Source organism: Lissotriton vulgaris, chromosome 1_2 (assembly GCF_964263255.1).
Source record: "Lissotriton vulgaris chromosome 1_2, aLisVul1.2, whole genome shotgun sequence".
NCBI classification, from domain to species: Eukaryota; Metazoa; Chordata; class Amphibia; order Caudata; family Salamandridae; genus Lissotriton; species Lissotriton vulgaris.
In genome coordinates this window covers 289,580,783-289,600,881 of record NC_141686.1, presented here as the reverse complement: position 1 = coordinate 289,600,881, position 20,099 = coordinate 289,580,783, and the positions used below count along the sequence as shown (strand labels likewise).

At 45.2% G+C, this 20,099-nt stretch overlaps 1 protein-coding gene across 1 annotated transcript in view; it reads left to right on the top strand.

Moving 5' to 3' along the window:
• Positions 1-20,099, top strand: part of LOC147736520 (carnosine synthase 1-like) — a 330,617-nt gene that overhangs the window by 223,784 nt on the left and 86,734 nt on the right. The window contains exon 7 of the mRNA XM_086953764.1: positions 8,863-9,146. Coding sequence (XP_086809890.1) covers positions 8,863-9,146 — 284 coding nt within the window. The remainder of the gene's footprint in view (positions 1-8,862; positions 9,147-20,099) is intronic.

Below are 20,099 nucleotides of genomic sequence, written 5' to 3'. Positions count from 1 at the left end.
GTGTGACTGAGACTGAGATGGAGGGCCAAAACCGGGGCGAGACGGAAGAACAATAACAAAGTGTAAATGGTTCCAGTGGGTTTAAATAGTAATATGTTATGATCAAGGGGTGTAATGGGTACGTAACGTTCTCTCTTGATTTGCTGCGTCTGTAAATGTGTTGCCATATATTGACCTGAAATGGGGTAGCTGCAATGGATCGGGGAACGGGGTGGGGTGGCGGGCTAGTACAGGCCCTCCCTCTATTTTCTACCCCTAGTTAGTTGTAGACTAGTATTGGGGTGAAAGGGGGCGACAGGCACACTGCTAGTTGGGGATGCGCGTAAGCGGCATGCAGGGGTGCAGGGTGGGGGTGGGGGGAGGAGAGTTGGCGTGATTTTCAGATCATTGTATGTCACAATATTGTATCATCGATGGCATCAGTATATTGTATTTGATTAGCATGCAGCAGACACTAGAAGACCATTTCTCTTTTTCATATGACGATGGGGGGTAGTGAACTCAAGGTTTTAAGTTGGAATGTGAATGGGTTGGGGGACAAAATTAAACACAGGGTGGTTCTTCAATATCTTAGGCGCCAGGCGCCGGACGTGGTCTTGCTCCAAGAAACGCATTTTGTTGGAAATTCATGCATAGCGATGCATAGAATGTGATACAAGTTGGTGGTTCATGCAGGGTTCACATCTGGGTCCAGGGGGGCGTATATCCTGATTCGAAAGGCACTCCCCTTGGTGATAGACTCCATGTGGACGGATGACAGGGGAAGATATGTTGGGATTTCGGGTCGATGGGAGGGGCATGCTCTTAGCCTCTTGTCGGCCTATGTCCCCCCGGGTCTGCAGTCTACCTCATTCTTTCATTTGGGAAAGCTATTACTCGAACTGCTGTAGTTTCTGGTGTCTTGGATAGATATCCCCCACGAGATACAGGGCGCGCCCAGAGGTGGTTGCCTGATTTTTTAGATGCAATGAGTTTGGTGGACAATTGGAGACTGCTCCACCCAGACAATAAGCAATACACATTTCACTCGGGGGTGCACGGTAGCCTCTCCCGTCTGGACTATTGTCTGGTCCCTGCGGCTCAAGTATCTTATATCGTTGAAGCGGTTCATTTTGCTAGGGGTATCTCTGACCATTCCCCACTTTGGCTCCGGTTTTGTGTCGCTTCGAAATCAGCAGGTAGGGTTGCCACTATTAACCCCTGGTATATGCGGAATCCCAAAATCCGTAAGGACCTCATTAAGGCTCTAGACGATTATTTTATAGATAATGAAGGATCGGTGCCCTCTTTGGTGTCTCTTTGGGAGGCATTTAAAATGGTCATCAGGGGTCAAGCTTTATCATTGAAAGCTGGAACAAAGAAGGAGAGGAATAAAGAGATTGTTGAGGCGGAGACTGAGATTAGTAGGCTGGAGGAGGAATTGGAGCGGGGGTGACACGGGCTAACTTACATATTCTGAGTTTTAAACAACATGATTATAAATCTTTGTTCACTGATAGGGCCAGAGCTCTCGGCAGAGAGTAGAAGGGTAGACTTTATGATCTCGGAGATAAGGCAGGGAAACTTATTGCTTGGTTGGACAAAAGAGATAGTGCTGGGCGTGTCGTCCCAGAACTTGTTACAGATGAGGGGGAGTTTCTTACCGACCCCCAGAATATTGTCGATAGCTTTGCGGTGTATTTTCAAACTGTGTATGCCTCGGTCTTGGATCGGCCGGAGGAGGACTCCCATTTACTGCTTCGTGATATACAGCTCCCTTGTTTGTCCAAAGAGGATAGTGACTTTATGGATAGTGCCCTGACAGTAGATGAAATAGCTCAAGCCATTCGCTCGTTGAACTCGGGCAAGGCACTAGAACCTAACGGGCTCCCAATCGAGCTTTATAAGCTCAGACCAGATAAACTGGCTCATTACCTTAAAGGTATGTTTGTCGATGCCCGGGAGAGAGGGATTCTGCCTCGGGACTAGAGAGTGATGTCGGTGGTGGTAATCCATTAGGAAGGTAAGCCAAAGAATAAGTGTGCCTCTTATAGGCCTATTTCTTTATTAAATGCTGAGCCCAAAATATTGGCAAAGCTTCTACTAATAGGCTGGTTAGTGGATTGATCCAACCGGACCAATCAGGCTTTATTCCCCATAGAAATACGGCCTTGAACTTACGCAGGTTGCATGGCATGATAGCTAGAGATCACACTCTGCAGGAACCAGCCGTAATCGCTTCCCTCGATGCAACGATGGCCTTTGATACCGTAGAATGGTCCTATTTGTGGGCGGTCCTGGCTAAATTTGGATTCGGACCTGATTTTATTGGATGGGTGCGTTTACTATACGCTGAGCCTCTCGCCCAAATTCTCAGATAATGGCCGGGTCTCGGCACCCTTTCATTTGGGTCGGGCACTCTGCAAGGCTGCCCCCTCTCCCCCTCCTTTTCTCACTGGTTCTAGGACCCCTGGTGGCTTGGATTCGCTGGGAAACATCAGTCCAAGGATTACGGTGGTCCCCTGATTGGGAAGATCGGATCTCCTTGTACTCGGATGATATTCTGCTCTACCTGACCACCCCTTGGAAGTCCCTCATGGTGGTGTGTGATGTCCTTGCCTCTTTTGGTAAAAACTCTGGACTCTCCATTAATTGGGGGAAATCTCTGTTGTATGTCCTCAGGGGGGAGGCCCCGGTTCCTCCTAGAAACTGTTCCATCCAGATTAATGCGAGTGGATTCAGATACCTGGGTATTTTTATTTCTCTGGACCCGGCAGTCAGATATATTGAAAATCTCCTTCCCCCGTTGCAGAGGCTTAGGAGTGACTCCGCTCATTGGTGAAGGCTTCCGATCTCTTTGTTGGGCCGAGCGGCCCTCTTCAAGATGATGTCTCTGCCTCGCTTCCTTTATGCCCTTCAGAATACTTTGGATGTAGTGCCCGCTAGTTATTTCCGCGAGGTAGAGGGGCTACAACGTAGTCTGTTATGGGAGGGGAGGCCCTGTATCGCTCTAGCCAAACTGACGCTCCCATGGTATGACGAAGGTATTGCCCTCCCAGATATCAAGCATTATTGTTGGGCTTCCCAGCTGGCTGCAATTAACCATGGAACATATGGACCTGTAGCCTATCCCGGATACCCTTTGGACAAGTGGCTCCTCCTGGGGGGTAGTTACAACAGGGCACTGTATTCTAAGCCAGTGAAGCTGGGTTTGACGAGACCAACTAAACATGCGTTGAGGATCTGGCATGATGCCACAAGTTCTTTGGGGTGGAGGAACAACCTGACACTAGCTACCCCACTTTTTGATTTGGAACAATTGGGTAAGCTGTGGAACACAAAGGGATTTGATAAGTGGGAGCTGATAGGGATCTCAACTATTAAGGAGATGTGGGGCAAGGGGCGGATTAAATGATTTGAAGAAATGCAGGATGAATTTGAGCTTTCAGGCATTCATTACAGGCGGCCCTGTCTGTGAAGGTAGACCTGCCGGAGGCATCGCCCCTTGAAGATAGAATCTTAGATGGTCATCTCCCCAAAAAAACGATCTCCCTGATCTATAAGAAACTAATCAATAATAGGGCGGATCTACTTAGGGAGTTGAGGGATAAGTGGACACTAGACGCAATAAAATTGGCTGATGAGGACTGGCAATTAGCTGTGTCCTCCCCAAAAGTGGTCACTATTCCTGCAAGATTGCGGCTCGTACAGTTGAAAATACTACACAGGGTCTATGTCACCGGCCCCCGCCTTGTACAGATGGGGTTGTTGGATGTTGGACTGTGTAGACGTAAGTGTGGTCTTGTGGGTACCTTCCTCCATATCATCTGGGAGTGCCGATACATAGCCAAGTACTAGGGTGAGATTCATAACACTATTCACGAAGTCACGGGTGTCTCCTTACTGCCGGAGGCGCGAAGATGCCTTCTTAATATATGGGAACCTACTGATCTTAACTCTGCACAGACACAGTGGACCACACTGGGCTATATGATAGCGAATAGGAATATTGCCCAACAGTGGGGTTCCGAGTTGCCTCCCACCCTTGAGAACTACAAAAATGACCTAGACTGGAGTAAGTTTCAAGAAAAAACTGTGTACATGGCGAGAGGACATCCCTGAAAATGGGCCTCAATTTGGGATCAGTGGAATAAGTGTAGAGGAGAGATTTGTGTGCCACCTAGAGATTCTGTTTTTGATGTTCCCCCATACCAGTGAAGTTTTTGACAAGTATGTAATTTGGTTCATCTCCCCACCTCTAAAGATGTACTGCAGATTATAATGTGATTCTTCTGTACTGTGTCTTTTGTCTGATGCCTTGATTCTATAAAAGGAATTAAAAAAATTAAAAAAAGACCTGGAACACCCTCCCCACCAACCTGTGGCAGACCCAAGACCTACTGGCCTTCAGAAGACTCCTCAAGGCCGGGCTCTTCGATCAGTAGCAGCACCCCCCCAGTGCCTTGAGACCCTCACGGGTAAGTAGTGCGCTTTACAAGTGTCTTGATTGATTGATTGATACCCAGGCGCCTCTCTATCTTGGGTGGTGACTAGAATGATGTCTTGTTATTGGCTCAGGATAGATGGAGATCGCGTGGAGGGCCGGAGCTACTCAGCGAAATGCGACTACAGACACTTGTGCAAGATATGGGCTGGGTGGATACGTTCTGACATTTACACCTGACAGTGCAACGTTATATATACTACTGTACAGTATATGATTCATTGTTACCTATAGATTACATATTTATACCAACAACTTACTATTATAGAATTGCTGCGGTGGATATCTTACTTATAGACCTGTGAGGTTACCCTTCAATTGCATTGACATTGCGGCTGGACATAGCCAGCCCTTCCTTCCGATGGCGCTTTCCAACGTGGCATCTTCATGATCCACAATATAAAACCTACATATATCAGGCCATTACAGCTTATTTTACTGAAAAATTGGGACCAGTGAGCTCGGAGATGACCATCTGTGAGGCTATTAAGCCAATCCTTGGAGCGCTGACATATCTTTTTGCGCTGCCCAACAGAAAAAGCGCAGAGAATCATTGCTCCAGGCAGAGGCTCAAATACTTGACTTAGAACAACGGAGTCAAGATGTTCGCGGTAGGCAAATTTGCCACCAGCTCCTTTTCGCGAAACAAGCACACACTAACATCCTGCGGGATGAGGCTAGGAGTGATGTCAGACCTAGTTAAGCCAAATTCAAACGTAAGTCTGTAGGCGGTAACAAAAGTAAATGTAATGGCTGTTATAGGTGTGGAGTATGGGTCATCCTGCAGATTATTTGGGATGTTACACTAGAGACAAAATTTGCAGATAGTGTGGGAAAAAGGTCATCTAAGCAGAGTTTGTAAAGATCTTTCAAGAAACAGAGTTGCTTTTGTTGAGGAAGGTTATGTTGCACCGGACATATTGGGCCCGATTCACAGAATGAACTTAAGACTAAATCCTAACTTCTGTGAATACCAAAAGTAGTAAGTTCCGTCTGTGAATGCCAAAAGTAGTAAGTGCATTCTGTGAATACCAAAATAGTAGTAAGTTTAGGATTGAGTCTTAAGTTCATTCTGTGAATCAGGCCCATATTGTGTGAAAGATGAATCTTTGAACAGATTACAAAGACCTGGTGCAACCTTCTTGGTGAATGGGGTTGCTGTAGAATTGATAGTGGATCCTGGTTTTATGTTCACTATTATACCCTTTCGCATTCTTAATGAGCTTTGGCCAAATGTGTCACTCACCATTAGTGTCATTCCCCCAAAGGGTACAGTGGTGAAGTGTCACTCACCATTAATGACATTTCCCCCAAAGTTTACAATGCTCTAGCTATTTCCATCGAAGTCTTTATGGAAACTAAGTTTGAATTTAAGGTAAGGAGTGCAATGGGAAGGGTATACATCTCGAATAATCGTCCGGCTATTTTAGGCTGGGTACAACAGCATGATTTGCATGTTGTCATAGATCCCAGATTTACCGAACAAGTGATGGAGGAGGAGGATAGTGCTATGCTTGATAAAATTTTATCCAAGTACAAAGATGTTTTTCGTGTTGACCTAGGAAAATTGGTGGAGTATGTACATCAAACTGAAGGATACTTGGCGGTAGGCAAATTTGTGTTTGCAGTCAGACATGCATTAAGGAAGTTCCCCATTTCCATTCTGGATGAGGTTAAGGAGATGTTGAGTGACATGCAGAAACAAGACGTTATAGAACCCGTAGAAGGCTCAGAGTGGCTTTCTCCGGTTGATGTTAACAAGAAAAAGGATGGTAAACTTTGTTTTTGTGTTGACCTCAGGTCCCTTAATCAAAGCATTATTGTTGATAGTTTTCCTTTACCAAACATATCTGAGATGGTGCTTTTGATGGACAAAGCCACGTTTTTCACTACATTAGATTGAAGGACAGTGTACCATCAAGTTATGTTGCATCCGTATTCAAGAACATTAACTGCCTTTCTTACTATGGAGGGGGCAATCCAATTTAAGAGGCTTCCTTTTGGTCTCCTGTCAAAGGAGAATACTCAGTGAAGGGAGGTAACAAAGAGATTGGTGATTTGGTCAAGGTCAAATTGGGCAGAAGAGAGCAGGGTGTCAACAGGTTTTAAGCACCTGTCGAAGTGAAAGAAGTACATAAGTGGCATGTAGTTTTAGTGAACGGACAAAAGTGGAACAGAAGGAAAGTATCCCTGTATTTCAAGAAAGGTGATGTCTGTGTGGATATAAATATGGATGAAATTTCAGGAGACCCCAGCACGAAGTCAGTGCGGGGTGTTGTATCTAGAGAAGAGAGACAACCTTGCTCACGCTCTATTTCCTTAAAATATAATGATTTTGTAATGGGGTAGGGTTGAAGTTTTCTGGTTTTGGGGGTTGCCATGTTTTGGGTTGCTGTCTTCTCTCTGTTTGTTGTGCATAACTTCTATTTTTGCTTATGTTTGTAAAGTAAGGGGATACGTTGTGATGTTCAATCTAGCCATGTCATCTCGTATCAACGTGTCTCGTGGGGTTGCTGTGCCGATAGCATTCCACGGAGGCCGGGCATTCTCCGTGAGATGGTTGATGGATGAAGCAGGCTGGGATCCCAGTTCCTGTTGAAGAGTGACAATAAATGTACCTTTTGGACTTCGTGGAGTCTATCATCCTTCTCTAGTACTTCAACAGTTTGCTTAATATATCATGACAGCTTTCTTACCGAGCCTCCTCTATATTAGTTATGTGCATCAATAATCATGTCACCCAGTTCCCAGACCTCATAGTCAAGATAAACATGAACATGTGTGTGCAGATTTCCCCACCTTTGAGATATGAAGCAAATTCATAACTTGTACTTGATATTGTTGCTGATTGATATATTTAAGTTGGTTTTTTGGTCCGATCCGTCTGGAGCGGCATTTAAACAGTGTAAACATTCAGAGGGGGGCAGTGTAAGCATTAGATTCAAGGTTTGGGTATGCTCAATCCTTTTCTATTGCACTCATTTGGAAAGGACTTGGGAGTAGATAGCCAGGCATCAACTAAGAGCACACCCAGAAGTACACTGCCCTCATACACTGGGTAGGGATCTTCACCTTGGGAGGGAGAGACCAATAACCAGTGAGGAAAAGTATGTGAGCAGTAGGGCTTCTGAGATTGATAGTATGAGCCAATAAAAGGTGGCATAGCTTTACAATTTCTACCTACAACAGGGGCGGCTCCTCCGTTATAGTAGAAGAGTGTCGCCCCACTGCTCTGAGCCTGGAGATAGAAACATTTTTTTTTCTAAAACTATTTTGTAACATTTTGTTTTTTCCTGGCTGAGACTAGTGGCCGTAGTCTAGGGCTAGTGCGCATGTCTCTTCATAGGACAGCCAAACTGCCATGTACACTTAAATTTCTCCATGTTGCACAGCCAGCAGGAAAAAAGGCACAGACTCCTATTGCCTGAGCAAGCATTAGTTCAGCCCTCTCAGGCCAATGCTGGCGCTGCTCTCATGTAGGGTAATAGCATTAGAGCAGTGTTTGGGTTGGGTGGGGAGTCTGGGAGCCTGTGCAGTGCGTGCGATCTTGAAAGAAGCTGGACTCCGGCAGCTGCAGATAAATCATTTTTAAAATATATTATTCCCCCCCACCTCACCACTTTGTTTTGTTTGCAGCCACCACTGACATACAATGCATGAATTTGGAAAAAAATTTGAAGCCACCTTTTTAGCGCTGTAGATAAAGAACGTTGCTATCAGGATTTAGCTGCATCTGCCAAACTCCTTCTGGTTTTCTTCTAAGAATATATGGTGTCTTCCTTTAAAAATAATTTTTACCAGCTTAATTTTAATTGCAATTCATCCTTTCTATCTCAAAAAACAGCTCAGCTAACTTAAGTTGCATCCTGATTGGAGGTTGGGAGCAATAACCTTTTTGGGTGCAATGGGTTCTTTGATATTAAAGATAGGGCTGCAGTTACGTCTTCCATAACGTGGATCACGCTGTACTACAGGTGTTGTACTACAGACATAAGTGCAAGCGTTGACAAGCCATCCCTGATTCCTCTTGAAACTGAAGCTCAGTCCACCAAATGCAGTAGCAAGGAGGGCTAAAGGTTTAAATAACAAGTCTGTCTTTTCATAATGCACGGTTCGCACTCCAGGGGGGAGTTTGCACCTGCACCGGGAACAGAGCATTTTTTGTAACTGGGTTCACTTTCCTTGTCACCATCAGGCATACCGCAATTAAAGGTGGGTTGTAGCATAGAAGGTGAATAGGAACATGATTTGTAATAGTACTTTACAATACCAAATAGGATACCACTCTTTTTACTTGTTCCAGGATAGAGTAAAAGGCCGATTTAGGAATATCTGGCAGAAGTTGTACTTCTAACGTGTGTTTGTTCCTTCACTCCTAGGTGTTGACTTTATATTGACTTGTGTGGACCAGGCCATTACCCCTGTTGCCTTAGGGGTGAACTCTCACCTCTGCCTGAGGTCCTGTGGGGTGTTCGAGACAATGAACTGCCTCAAAGTGTCAGCAGCGTGTGCAGGGGTGGAGTCAGCTTCCAGTTTGCTGATCCAGACAATGGTGAAGAGATCTCAGTGCTACATCATGGAGGGGAAGGAGGTGCTCGTCATAGGAGCTGCAGGCATCAGCAAGAAGTACATCTGGGAGTCATCCAGAGACTATGGGATCAAAGTAAGATTTCTGAACTCTTCTTTTAAATTTTTCATATGCCATTCATTATATTTACCCCTTGATTACTAAGATAACGCAGTATTAGGGGATATTCGTTGCAACAACTTGATAGTAGTACATTCTTGGTGGACTCTGTTGATGAGTATTGCTATTAGGCCACAGCGCCTCAGTATGGATTGAAGTGTAGTGGTTGGAGGAAGTAGCATGCAGGTGGCGTTTGGTAGTGTGTGATGTAGACAGTACTGTGGTTGTGTGAGGTGGTAATAAAGAATGGGGTAGTGCTATGATGATGAGTGAACTTATGATGCTGTGACGTAGGTCTGTGGTGGAGAGATATTGGCGCCTGTGAGTGTTGTTGTGGTCAGATGTTCTGAGCTGACCTATGACATCATGTTTTGGTCCTATGGTTGAGTGCTATGGTAATTCTGTGGTATGAGGTTTCAATGCAGTGCTTTGGGAATAGACTGGTACTAAGGTGTATATGTGGTACTGCGAAGTGACAATGGTCTCACTGGGGTTGGAAATGTGATGGTGGTGTTTTGTGGTAGTTGGGTAGTAAGGTGGCAGCATGGTACTAAAGCAGTGGTGTGTGGTAGTGTCAGGGTGCTGGGTGCTAATGGGTATGATATAATGACAGTCTCCCAAGGATCACGCGACACGCTTTCTGTGATCAGGTATGTTTATTGTATCTTCATGGGACAATACCGCTTCTGTCCTGCCTCTGGTCCTCTTCCTCTAGAATGTCCCTCCCCTGCCCCTGAACCGGATGTGGTGCCTGGTGTCCCCTCCCCACCTCCTTATCCCCAGGTTCCTAGTGCCCCTTGCCTGGACATGACACCTCCCCCTATTTACAAACAACATTTCCGTAACGCGGCCTGTGGTCACTTGTCGGTGAGTGTTGATGGAGAGAGATGGAGATAGAGATAGCGAGCGAGAGCGAGAGCGAGAGAGAGAGAGAGAGAGAGAGAGAGAGAGAGAGAGAGAGAGAGAGAGAAAGAGCTATACACCCTCACATGCCCTCGTCACATTACATCTCTTCAATCAGTCTCTGTGGTCTCTTGCATGTTCTTCTCGGTCTTGTTTCTCTGTCGTCCACCTGTGTGTTTTCTTCCTCCTTGATTGTCTCCGGCGCTGGAGCTGGCTGTTCTTCTTCTTTTTTTCTCAGCTCCTTGAAGTGTGAGCTGTTCCTCGTGATGTGATATTGTCCTGCTGACGCTGTTATCATTGGTCCTTTCACCTCCCTCACAGTCAGCGGGTCTTTCGAGAATGCACTACCTGATTTCCTTTGCTGTCGTTGTCGCACTACCACTGTGTCACCTTTCTTCAGCTTTGCTTTGGTGGCGTGCCTCCTTTGATCTCTGTATGCATTCATTTTTGCTTTTGCCCCTTCGTCTTTGGCAGCTATGTTGCTTCGCTCCACGCTCGTCCTTGCCTCCATCTGCGGTAGTTTGGTCCTGCTTGAACGTCCCAGGACAAACTCCGCTGGGCATCGGCCTGTGGAGCTGTGAGGGGTGTTCCTGTAGTCCCTCAGTATCTGACATAGTGCTTGTCCTGTCGATATTTGCATTATTCTTGCTCTTTGTATCGCCTTCTTTATGGTCCCCATGAACCGTTCCGCCATCCCATTTTCTTGTGGCCACAGAGGCGTTATTTTCCGATGTCGTATTCCTAGATATTCCATGAACTTTCAGAACTCTTCTCCTGAGAATAGCGGACCATTGTCAGTTTTTAGTGTTTGGGGGAGACCCATGCTGCGAACACATCATCCATGACTGGCAGTGTCGCATTTGCTGACGTTGACGCTACTTGCCTGACTATTGGAAACCGAGAAAACTCATCTATTATTACAAGCAGGTAGTTTCCTGTCTCCAAGGGTCCATAGAAGTCTGCCGCCAGTTCGGTCCACACCGCATTCGGTAGTTCAAACATCTTTAGTGGCTCCGGCTTGGGCGGTGGCCCCGTCACTTGGCAGACCTGGCAACGCGTGACAGCCTCCTCGACCATGCTGTCCAACCCTGGGAACCACACTTTTTCCCGTAGCATCTTCTTAGTTGCGACCATCCCTCGGTGTGACTCGTGCACCAGTTCTTTTGTCCGCTTCCTCAGCTTTCTGGGGATTGCTATTCTCGCTCCCCTCATCATGATGCCAATTCGGGTCTCTGAGAGCTCTTCATTTATTTTCTTGAATGCCAGCAGTTCCTCCTTTATTACTCCATCATCCAGGATGCTGTTGTTGTTAATGTGTATCCACCTTTGCTGTTTTGTCGTTTTCTGTATCGCTTGCATGGTGGGGTCTCGCTTTGTCTCATGTTCCAGCTCTGCCATCGTGATTGAGGCAGGCGTGCTGTGCTTCAGTATGAAGTTCAGATATTCCTCCGCCATTGTCGTGGTCTCAATTGAATGCAGCAAAGGATGTCTGGACATGTAGTCAGCCGGGTTGTGTTCCTTGCCAGGCTTGTGTATTATTTTGAAATTGTAGACCGTTAGTCTTATTCCCCACCTCTCTATCGGGGTGGTACCTTGGCGTTGGGATTTCCGTAGATTATCGTTAGCGCTTGGTGGTCTGTTATTATCAGGAAGGGTTTTCCATATATGAACATGTGATAATGTTCACAGGCCCACACAACTGCCAGGCTCTCTTTCTCCGGTTGAGAGTACGCTCGCTCGACATCTGATAGACTCTTGCTTCTGTATGCCATCACATATCTTGGTGAGTCTTTTCCGGGTCTGTGTTGCGCCAGTATTGCCCCCAGCCCCACTGGGCTGGTGTCTACTGTCAGTTCGGTGCACAGTAGCGGATCAAAGTACGCCAGGTGCTCTACTGCGGTCACAGCTCCTCGGATCTCTTCAAAGGCTTTGCTGCATTCCTTTGTCCATGCAAAGCTCTGTCCTTGTTTTGTCAGTTCTTGCAGTGGCGCGCTCACTGTGGCAAAGTCTTTGATGTACCTTGCACAGTATCTGGCAAGACCAAGGAATGACCTCACTTCAGCCACATCGCTTGGCTGCCTGGCTTTTTCCAAAGTGTCCACCTTGCTGCGATCTGGCCGCATCCCTTTTTTGGAAAAGATGCGTCCAAAGAATACCAGTTCATCTCACCACAGTTCACATTTGTCTTCGTTTAACGTGAGCCCTGCCTGCTCTAGTTGAGAGCATACTTCTTGCAGCGCCTTGTCATGTTCCTCATACGACTAGCCGAACACTAAGATGTTGTCACTGTAGTTCAGGCTGTTCTTTACTGGCCTTATCACTTGTCTTATTGTCTCTTGAAATATTTCGGCGGCTGAGGATATTCCAAAACTCAGACGCTTGAAGCGGAACAGACCAAGGAGCGTGGAGAATGTTGTTATATATCTTGACTGAGGATCGAGCTCTAGCTGGTGATATCAGTTGCAAAAGTCTAGTTTGGAGAATCTTCTGGTGTCTGTTAGGCAGCGGATCAAGTAGTCGAGATGAGGTCCAGGGTGTCTTTCCCGTTCAATTGCTGTGTTTCGTACTCTCATGCCAACACAGATTCGAATTTTGGACATGTTTTTCTTTGGTACAGCCACTATTGGTGACACCCAGGGCGTCGGCCCTTCAGCTGGTTCTATAATGTCCTGTTTGAGCAGTGCCTCAATCTCTTCTTCTACTTGAAGTTGAAGGTGTATTGGCACTCGCCGGTGGTGTTGAGCTACCGGCTTTATCGCTTCGTCGATGAGCAGTGTTATTTGGCGCCCCTTTAGCTTCCCCAGCCCTTTCAGTAGTTTGGGATATTCTTTTAAGATGCTCTTTATTTCCGTCATATTATACGTCATCTCGAGCAGGCCCATCACTTGGGCTGTGACGTTACTCAGCAGGCACGGTGCTGGAATGTCACCTCTCAGTACATGAATCTCTTCCTTTGTCATTTGACTTTTGTATGTTAGGTTCTCTGTGAATTTTCCCAGGTTGGTCACGGCCCTTTTTGACCCCCATGTGAACACCTCAACTTTCGACGGTTTCAGCGCTGGTTTCACTGCCATCCTTTCATATTCCGACGCACACATGATGTTGCATGTGGCGCCGCTGTGGAGCACGGACCGTGCTCTGTGTGGGCCTACGTCAATGGTCACAGACTCTGTCTTCTTTATGGTGCTTTTGTCTATGAGGCGGATGCTTTCTTCAGTTTTGTCTTGATCTGTGGAAATGACAGCAGTGTCTGACATGAGGTACAGTCGCTCTACCTTTTCTTCTTCTTCATCTGCCGACTCTATTGAAGAGCTTCTGTTTGCTGTCTCGACATGCCTGATGTGTCTGCTTGTCGTCATCCGTGGTCTTCCCGGTCTTCCTCTTTAACTTCTAAATTGCAGCCCTTGGCAAACACTGGCAAAGTGATTGCTCCTGTTGCATTGCCTGCAGGTTTGGCCAAATGCTGGGCACATGCCTCTCTGTGGAAATTCAAGTCCGCATCTGTAGCATGATGATTCTATTTGTTTTCTTGTCGCTTGGTAATTTTTTCCTTTCTTCGAGTTGTTGGTGCGACCGTTTTATGTCATGCGGTGGTGTGCCTGTTCGACTCCTCATTCTTTTCCTCGCTCCATTTCCTTTGCTTGTATTGCCGCTCTTGCTTCCGTACTTGCTAGTGATAGGATGTTCTCTAGTGATGTCAGTTCCTTCAGAATCCTTATGGCGGGACTCTGTGTCACAAAACCCTTCAATGATGCGTAGGCGAATTGCTTGTTCGTTATCGTATTTATCGAACTCGCAGTGAGTTACTAGCTTCCTTAGTCTAGTCGCAAAATCAAATAGTTACTCATCGGTGTGTTAGAATGCTATGGTGAAAGTATATCGCTCGAAATCAATGTTTCTTTGCGGGTCAAATTTGTTTGTTAGGCAGTTTATTAGGTCTTTGTACGTTGATATCTCGTTTTCTGTTAAGGTCACTTCTGTTAAGGTCACTAGTAGGTCATCTACTTTATCGCCCACGAGGTTAAGGAACAGACCTAATTGCTTGGCCTTTGTGACGTCAGTGGCCTCCATGCATCTTTCAAATCTCTTGACACATCGCTCCATCTTATCCCCACTTGTGGCTCAGAGAGGTTGAATGGGAGAGGTCTGCGATATTGGGCGCTCTGCCTTTCGCTCCCTGGCTCTGCCATTTCTTATTTCTATGTTCTTGTGCTTTCCTTCTTGCTGTCACTATCTATGCCCCACTATGTATTCCTTGTTCTATTTGTTATTTCCTCTTGGCATTTCTTTGTGCCTTTTTTTTTAATCTTCTATTGTCTTTTGTTCTTTATTATTATTTCTTTGTTATTTCCTTTTTTCCTTTGTTAGGGCTTGTTCTTCGCCCTCCTGGTGCTCTTCCCGGCACTTTTTTTTGTCTGTGGTGCTTTTCTCTGAACTTTTTCCTCTCTTTTCGACTTTGCCTGGTTTCAAAATGACCGCCGGCCCTTTCCGCCTTCCTATTGGTCCTCTCGCCTAATTTCAAAATGGCCGCAGAGACTCTTGCGAGACTTTAGGACCAATCAGAGCGTTGCCTGGTTTCAAATGGCAGCTTGTTGTCCTCGTGCTCTGATTGGCTCTTTTGACTGTCTTTAAGATGGCCGCCGAGACTCTCGTGAGAGCTCACGCCACTTGGACTTTAAATCTCGCGCTTCTCGCGCTCATGCTCGGCGCTTACCGGGCATTGAGGATTTTCTTTGCAGCAGTCGGGGTGGGCTCCCACGTCGTTGCTTTCCATGATGGCACAAACCAGGGTGGGCTCCTGGCTTCGCTGCAATTCTCTTCTTCCGCACAGCGCAATCCAGGGTGGGCTCCTGGTTTTCAGCCCGCGAGGCAGGCAACACACACGTCGGTTCTTCGCCTTCGTCGCCAGTTATGATATCGTGACTGTCCCCCAAGGATCACGCGACACGCTTTCTGTGATCAGGTATGTTTATTGTATCTTCATGGGACAATACCGCTCGCATCCTGCCTCTGGTCCCCTTCCTCTAGAGTGTCCTTCCCCTGCCCCTTAACCGGATGTGGTGTCCGGTGTCCCCTCCCCACCTCCTTATCCCCAGGGTCCTAGTGCCCCTTGCCTGGACATGAAATCGGGTGAACTGTGTGAAGAGTTTTCCGTAGTAATCGGAGATGGTAGTGCAGTCATGGGGTAGGGCTGTTGGGGGGTGAGGTGAGTAGGCCAGGTGGTAGTAGTGCATTAGTGTTGGGTGGTATGATAATAGGCTGCTGGCATGGCAGTGTGGAGTGGCAGTATGGTGCACAGGGTGGCAGTGCAGCGCCTAGTAATGTCATAGGAGTTGATAATCTCAGAGCAATGAGAGTACAATACTGTGATATTTTACTGTAGTTTTGAAATGTAAACGAGACCATGCCTTGTGCATTGCAATAGAGGCACCCAAGTCAAACATTTACACCTAAGCAGCCACCACTAGCATGTGGTGAGAGAGAAATACTCCACTGAAGCCTCGTTTTACAAAGTAATGACAATAGTTCTGGCAGAAGGTCGCAGCTGTTGCTAGCTAGACCTAACCAGACCCATGATGAGCTGCCCATTTAGAGACAACAAGGAGACTGCACACATCACTACGAGAGCTGCTTGGAGTGACGTGGCAAGACTAATGGAGCATCCATGCATCTCTGGTGCTTTTCAATGAGATGAATGGTCGGTGACCCACTGAAGGCTTAAAAGTGTTTAAGCCTTCAGTGAGTAGCATTCGCTTGTACCTGGACCAAACTGAGGCTAACAGGGGTGTTGGGACAGGATCAGTTATCTCATCATTAAATGTAAAGAGTAGGCCTGGCTCTGTATATGTTATGTTATGTTATGTTAATGAAGCTTTTAAAGCGGACTAAGTGGTAACCAAGGAGAAAAGGATTATTCAGAAAACAGCCACGATTTCAGCCTCTTCCTGAATGAAAGGAGTTCAGTGGAATTCCTGAGATGCCCTGGGAGGTTGTTCCAGGCTTTTGCAGCACAAACGATGAAGCTCCTGCCGCCCCATTTAGCTTTTTTCACTTAGGGGATGGACACTTGCTTTGCTTCCGAGGAACGCAAAGTTCTTCCGGGAACATACCATTGTAAACGACTTAGGTAGTACAGGCCATTGCCTTTCAAGGACTTAAAGACCATGCAGAACGCTTTGAATAGTGTGCGTTGTTTTACTGGAAGCCAGTGGAGAAGACGGAGTCCATGCCTCACTGAGACAAACCTAGGTGTCCCCAGGAGCAGCCTAGCGGCAGCATTCTGCAATCTGGAGTCTTTTCAGATGTTTCTTTTGAACGTTCAGGTACAGACTGTTGCAATAATCCAGCTGCGACAGAATGAGCGCTGTGACTGCAGTCCTGAAGCTATCCTCTGGCAGGAAGAATTTTATTTTCCTCAGGATTCTGAGGATAAAGAAGCTCGTTTAAACAACCCCACTAACCTGATCACCAAATATGCACTCCATGCCATATTAGTTAGTTATGGCATGGAGTTCCAACCTAAAGGTTTAAGAAAATACTGCTGGCAAAGTACTTTTGAAAGACACCCGTCTTTCTTATGCGGATTCTAGGACATGCAGGTAAAGAAATATAAATGGCAGCTGTGCATAAAAGAACGGACTTTGAAAGAACTCGTGCATATTTAAGTGAACATTGAACATTGAGCACAAAAATGGCTTTCAAAGTGCATGATGGGATTTGTAGGATGTTGGTGACTATGAAAAATATTGTAGTCTGACAAGGGCGTATAAATCACGTGTCTGCGCCACAAACCCATCAATGATGGCTCACCTGTGAACAAGGCTACCGATGTAGCTGAAACGCGTCAGGAAAAGCATGATTAGGCTGTCATTTCAGAAAATAAAGATCCTGTTAATTCCAACGAATCTGGTGTCCGGTGCGCCTCTATTTGATTAGAAGCTGTTGTTGGATGTTTATGGAGGTGTCCGCCCCCTGCGCCGTGACTGCCTTGTTGTGGTTTATTCTCCATGTGGACGTCTTTTGGTGGATATACATATACATATACACACACACATATATATATATATATATTTTCTCCAGTCCTGACCAAAACAATAGCAATCAGGCGCTGACTCCGTGGGGTCATGTTCAGAAACAAGTATTTTATTTTCTCAGTGCATTAGGATTGACGCGTTTCGACGGTCAAAGCCGCCTTGCTCACAACACAGAGCAAACAATGAGTCATTGCTTTTAAACATGTCAACATTTGATTGGTTCTCAGTTTGGCTTCCCCGTGGTCATGGTTACCAGTTGCAAGCTCACTGGAAAGTTACAGCGTTTTATGTAGTTTAACTGCTCTTACTTATTAAAAGCATCCTAAGGTATAACCACATATAAATCATGCTATGTAAATAATTGACAATTTATCTCATTGCCGATTACGAATTTTCAGCCAAAAAACATTACATCCTTCGCAATTTTCAAGAGAATGCATGTAAACTATGTATCACAATGTGTTTAAAACAAATAAACCAGTTCAATCTGCCGTGTAAGTACAAAAACCCTGATTATACTTAAATTTACAAAATACTGGGTCTAGTGCCCGTTTTATAAACAAGAACCTTAAAAATCACGGGGTTCATTGTGTGTGTTTAACACACATAATTGTTTTTTACAACAATTTTGAAATTGAGCCCAAGTGGGCAATGGCAACACATTGTATGATTAATAATACATAAACATCACATTAAGCTAATTATTAATTGCACAAACTAGCAATGTTAAAACAGTGAGAAATTAATAGATTCCGAGGACAACCAAAATAAATTTTGTGAGCATATACGAATATACTACAATTCAGATAGGTGACATGTAGGATATATATATAATTACATTCTGATCTCTGTTACCGGAGGAGTGGTTTGGGAACTTCGTGGATCAAATTCTGTTTTACATTATTAAGGGAATCATAAGTGTACACTAAGTGCTTCATCTGCATTAAGGCCATGCGGCGTCTTACTGTCTAGGAGAATGATGTATCGTGATTCCAATCTCCTAAGGGCTAATTGTCTGTTACCCCTTCTGGCGCTTTTTTTCACATGGTCTATTACAAAATATTTTATGTTGTCTGCATTACCTTCGTGTGTCATGTTAATATGCCTCGCCACTGGATACGTAGGGTCGTTGTTTTTTATGGCCCTAAGGTGTTGAAGCACTCTTACGTGGACCGGGTGTATTGTACTACCCACGTATAGTTTATTACAGCTACACTGCAATACATAGACTGCGAAGTCTGTTTTACATGAGTAATTTGCTCGTATCTCTAGTGGGGTTTTTCTGTGTGGCGCATTTACCTGAGTAACATTGGTGCCATACTGACACGCTTTGCACTTAGTGCACTTGAAGAAACCATTTTTAGTTTTTAGCCATGGCAGTTCTTTCTTTTTCAACACTGGGGCATTGTCAACTAGCTCTTCCCTCATACTTTTAGCTTTTCTAAACGTGAGTTGTGGGTTCCTAGTGCAGCATTTGCCTATTATCGGATCATTCCGAACTATAGGCCAATGTCTGTAAATTATGCCTCTCACTTGTTTATGGTAAGCGTTATATCCTGTAATGAGACGTGGGATTCCTGTGTTAGCCTCAGATTTAGGTTTTGCAGTTTTGACATTGAACAGTAGTTCTTTTCTGTCTTTTGGGTCACACTTTTGTTCTGCCTTTTCTAGTATTTGTTCTGAATATCCCCTTAGTTTTAATCTGTTGAACAGTGCAGTTTTAGAATGATTATAAGAGGTGGCTGTACTGCAGTTTCTTTTCATGCGGAGACACTCTGCATATGGTATGCTGTCAATTAGGTTTGGAGGGTGAAAACTGGAAGCGTGCAGGATGGTGTTACCTGCAGTCGGTTTGCGATAGGTGTTGGTTTCAATTTCATTGTCTATGGCTAACAATTCCAGATCTAAGAAATTTATCCTATTAGTACTTGTATCACAAGTAAATTTTAGGTTTAGACTGTTTTCATTGAGCCTTTCAGCAAACTCTCGTGCACTGGATTCACTACCTTTCCAAATTAGGAAGATGTCGTCTATATACCGACAGTAAAATATTACATTTTCTGTCATTTCCTCCATATGTTTCACCCTGAGTACTTGCTCCTCCCACCAGCCCATATGCAAATTAGCATAGCTGGGGGCGAAGCAAGTACCCATGGCCGTCCCCTGTATCTGTTTGTACAGTAATTTATCAAAACTGAATGTGTTGTTTTCCAAACACCACTCAACCATTTGGAGTAACATTTGTGTATGTTTATACAAATCTAGACTGCGGCCTCCCAAAAAGTGTTTTATAGCATTTAGTCCATCATGGTGTCTTATGCTCGTATATAGACTTTGAACATCAAGTGTGACAAAAACATAATCTGAGTCCCATTTGATATCATAGATTTTTTTCAAAAAATCACCACTGTCTCTCGTGTATGAGGGTAGGTCCTTTACAAAGGGTTGTAGGAAGGAGTCCACAAATCTGCTTGTATTTTCGAAAAGACCTCCAATGGCGGAGATTATTGGTCTTCCCGGTGGGCAAGTCGAGTTCTTATGCACTTTCGGGATTAGGTACAGGTTCGGCGTAATGGGGTAATTATTCCGTAGGAACTCAAATTCATTCTTCGAAATTATCCCCGCTGCTTTCCAGTCATACAGACTTCTGTGATATCTTTCTTTTATGTTGATGATGTTTGTTTCACTAATCCTTTGGTAGCATTCTCTGTCGGACAGTTGTGATAGCGCTTCAGCATTATACATCTCCAGTGGCCAGAGAACTACGTTACCACCTTTGTCCGACCAGTGCACAACTACATCGCTTCTTTCTCTTATTTTAGTCATTACCTTTTCATAAGCCAGTCTTTCATTTGCATGTGATTTGTTGAAATCATTGCTGCTTGACCATGATAGGGTTTTGAGATCACTGATGACTTTTTCAGAAAAAATGTCTATGCAGTCTTTTGGCATAATTGGACAAAATGTAGATTTGGGCTTAAAATCCGTCTTT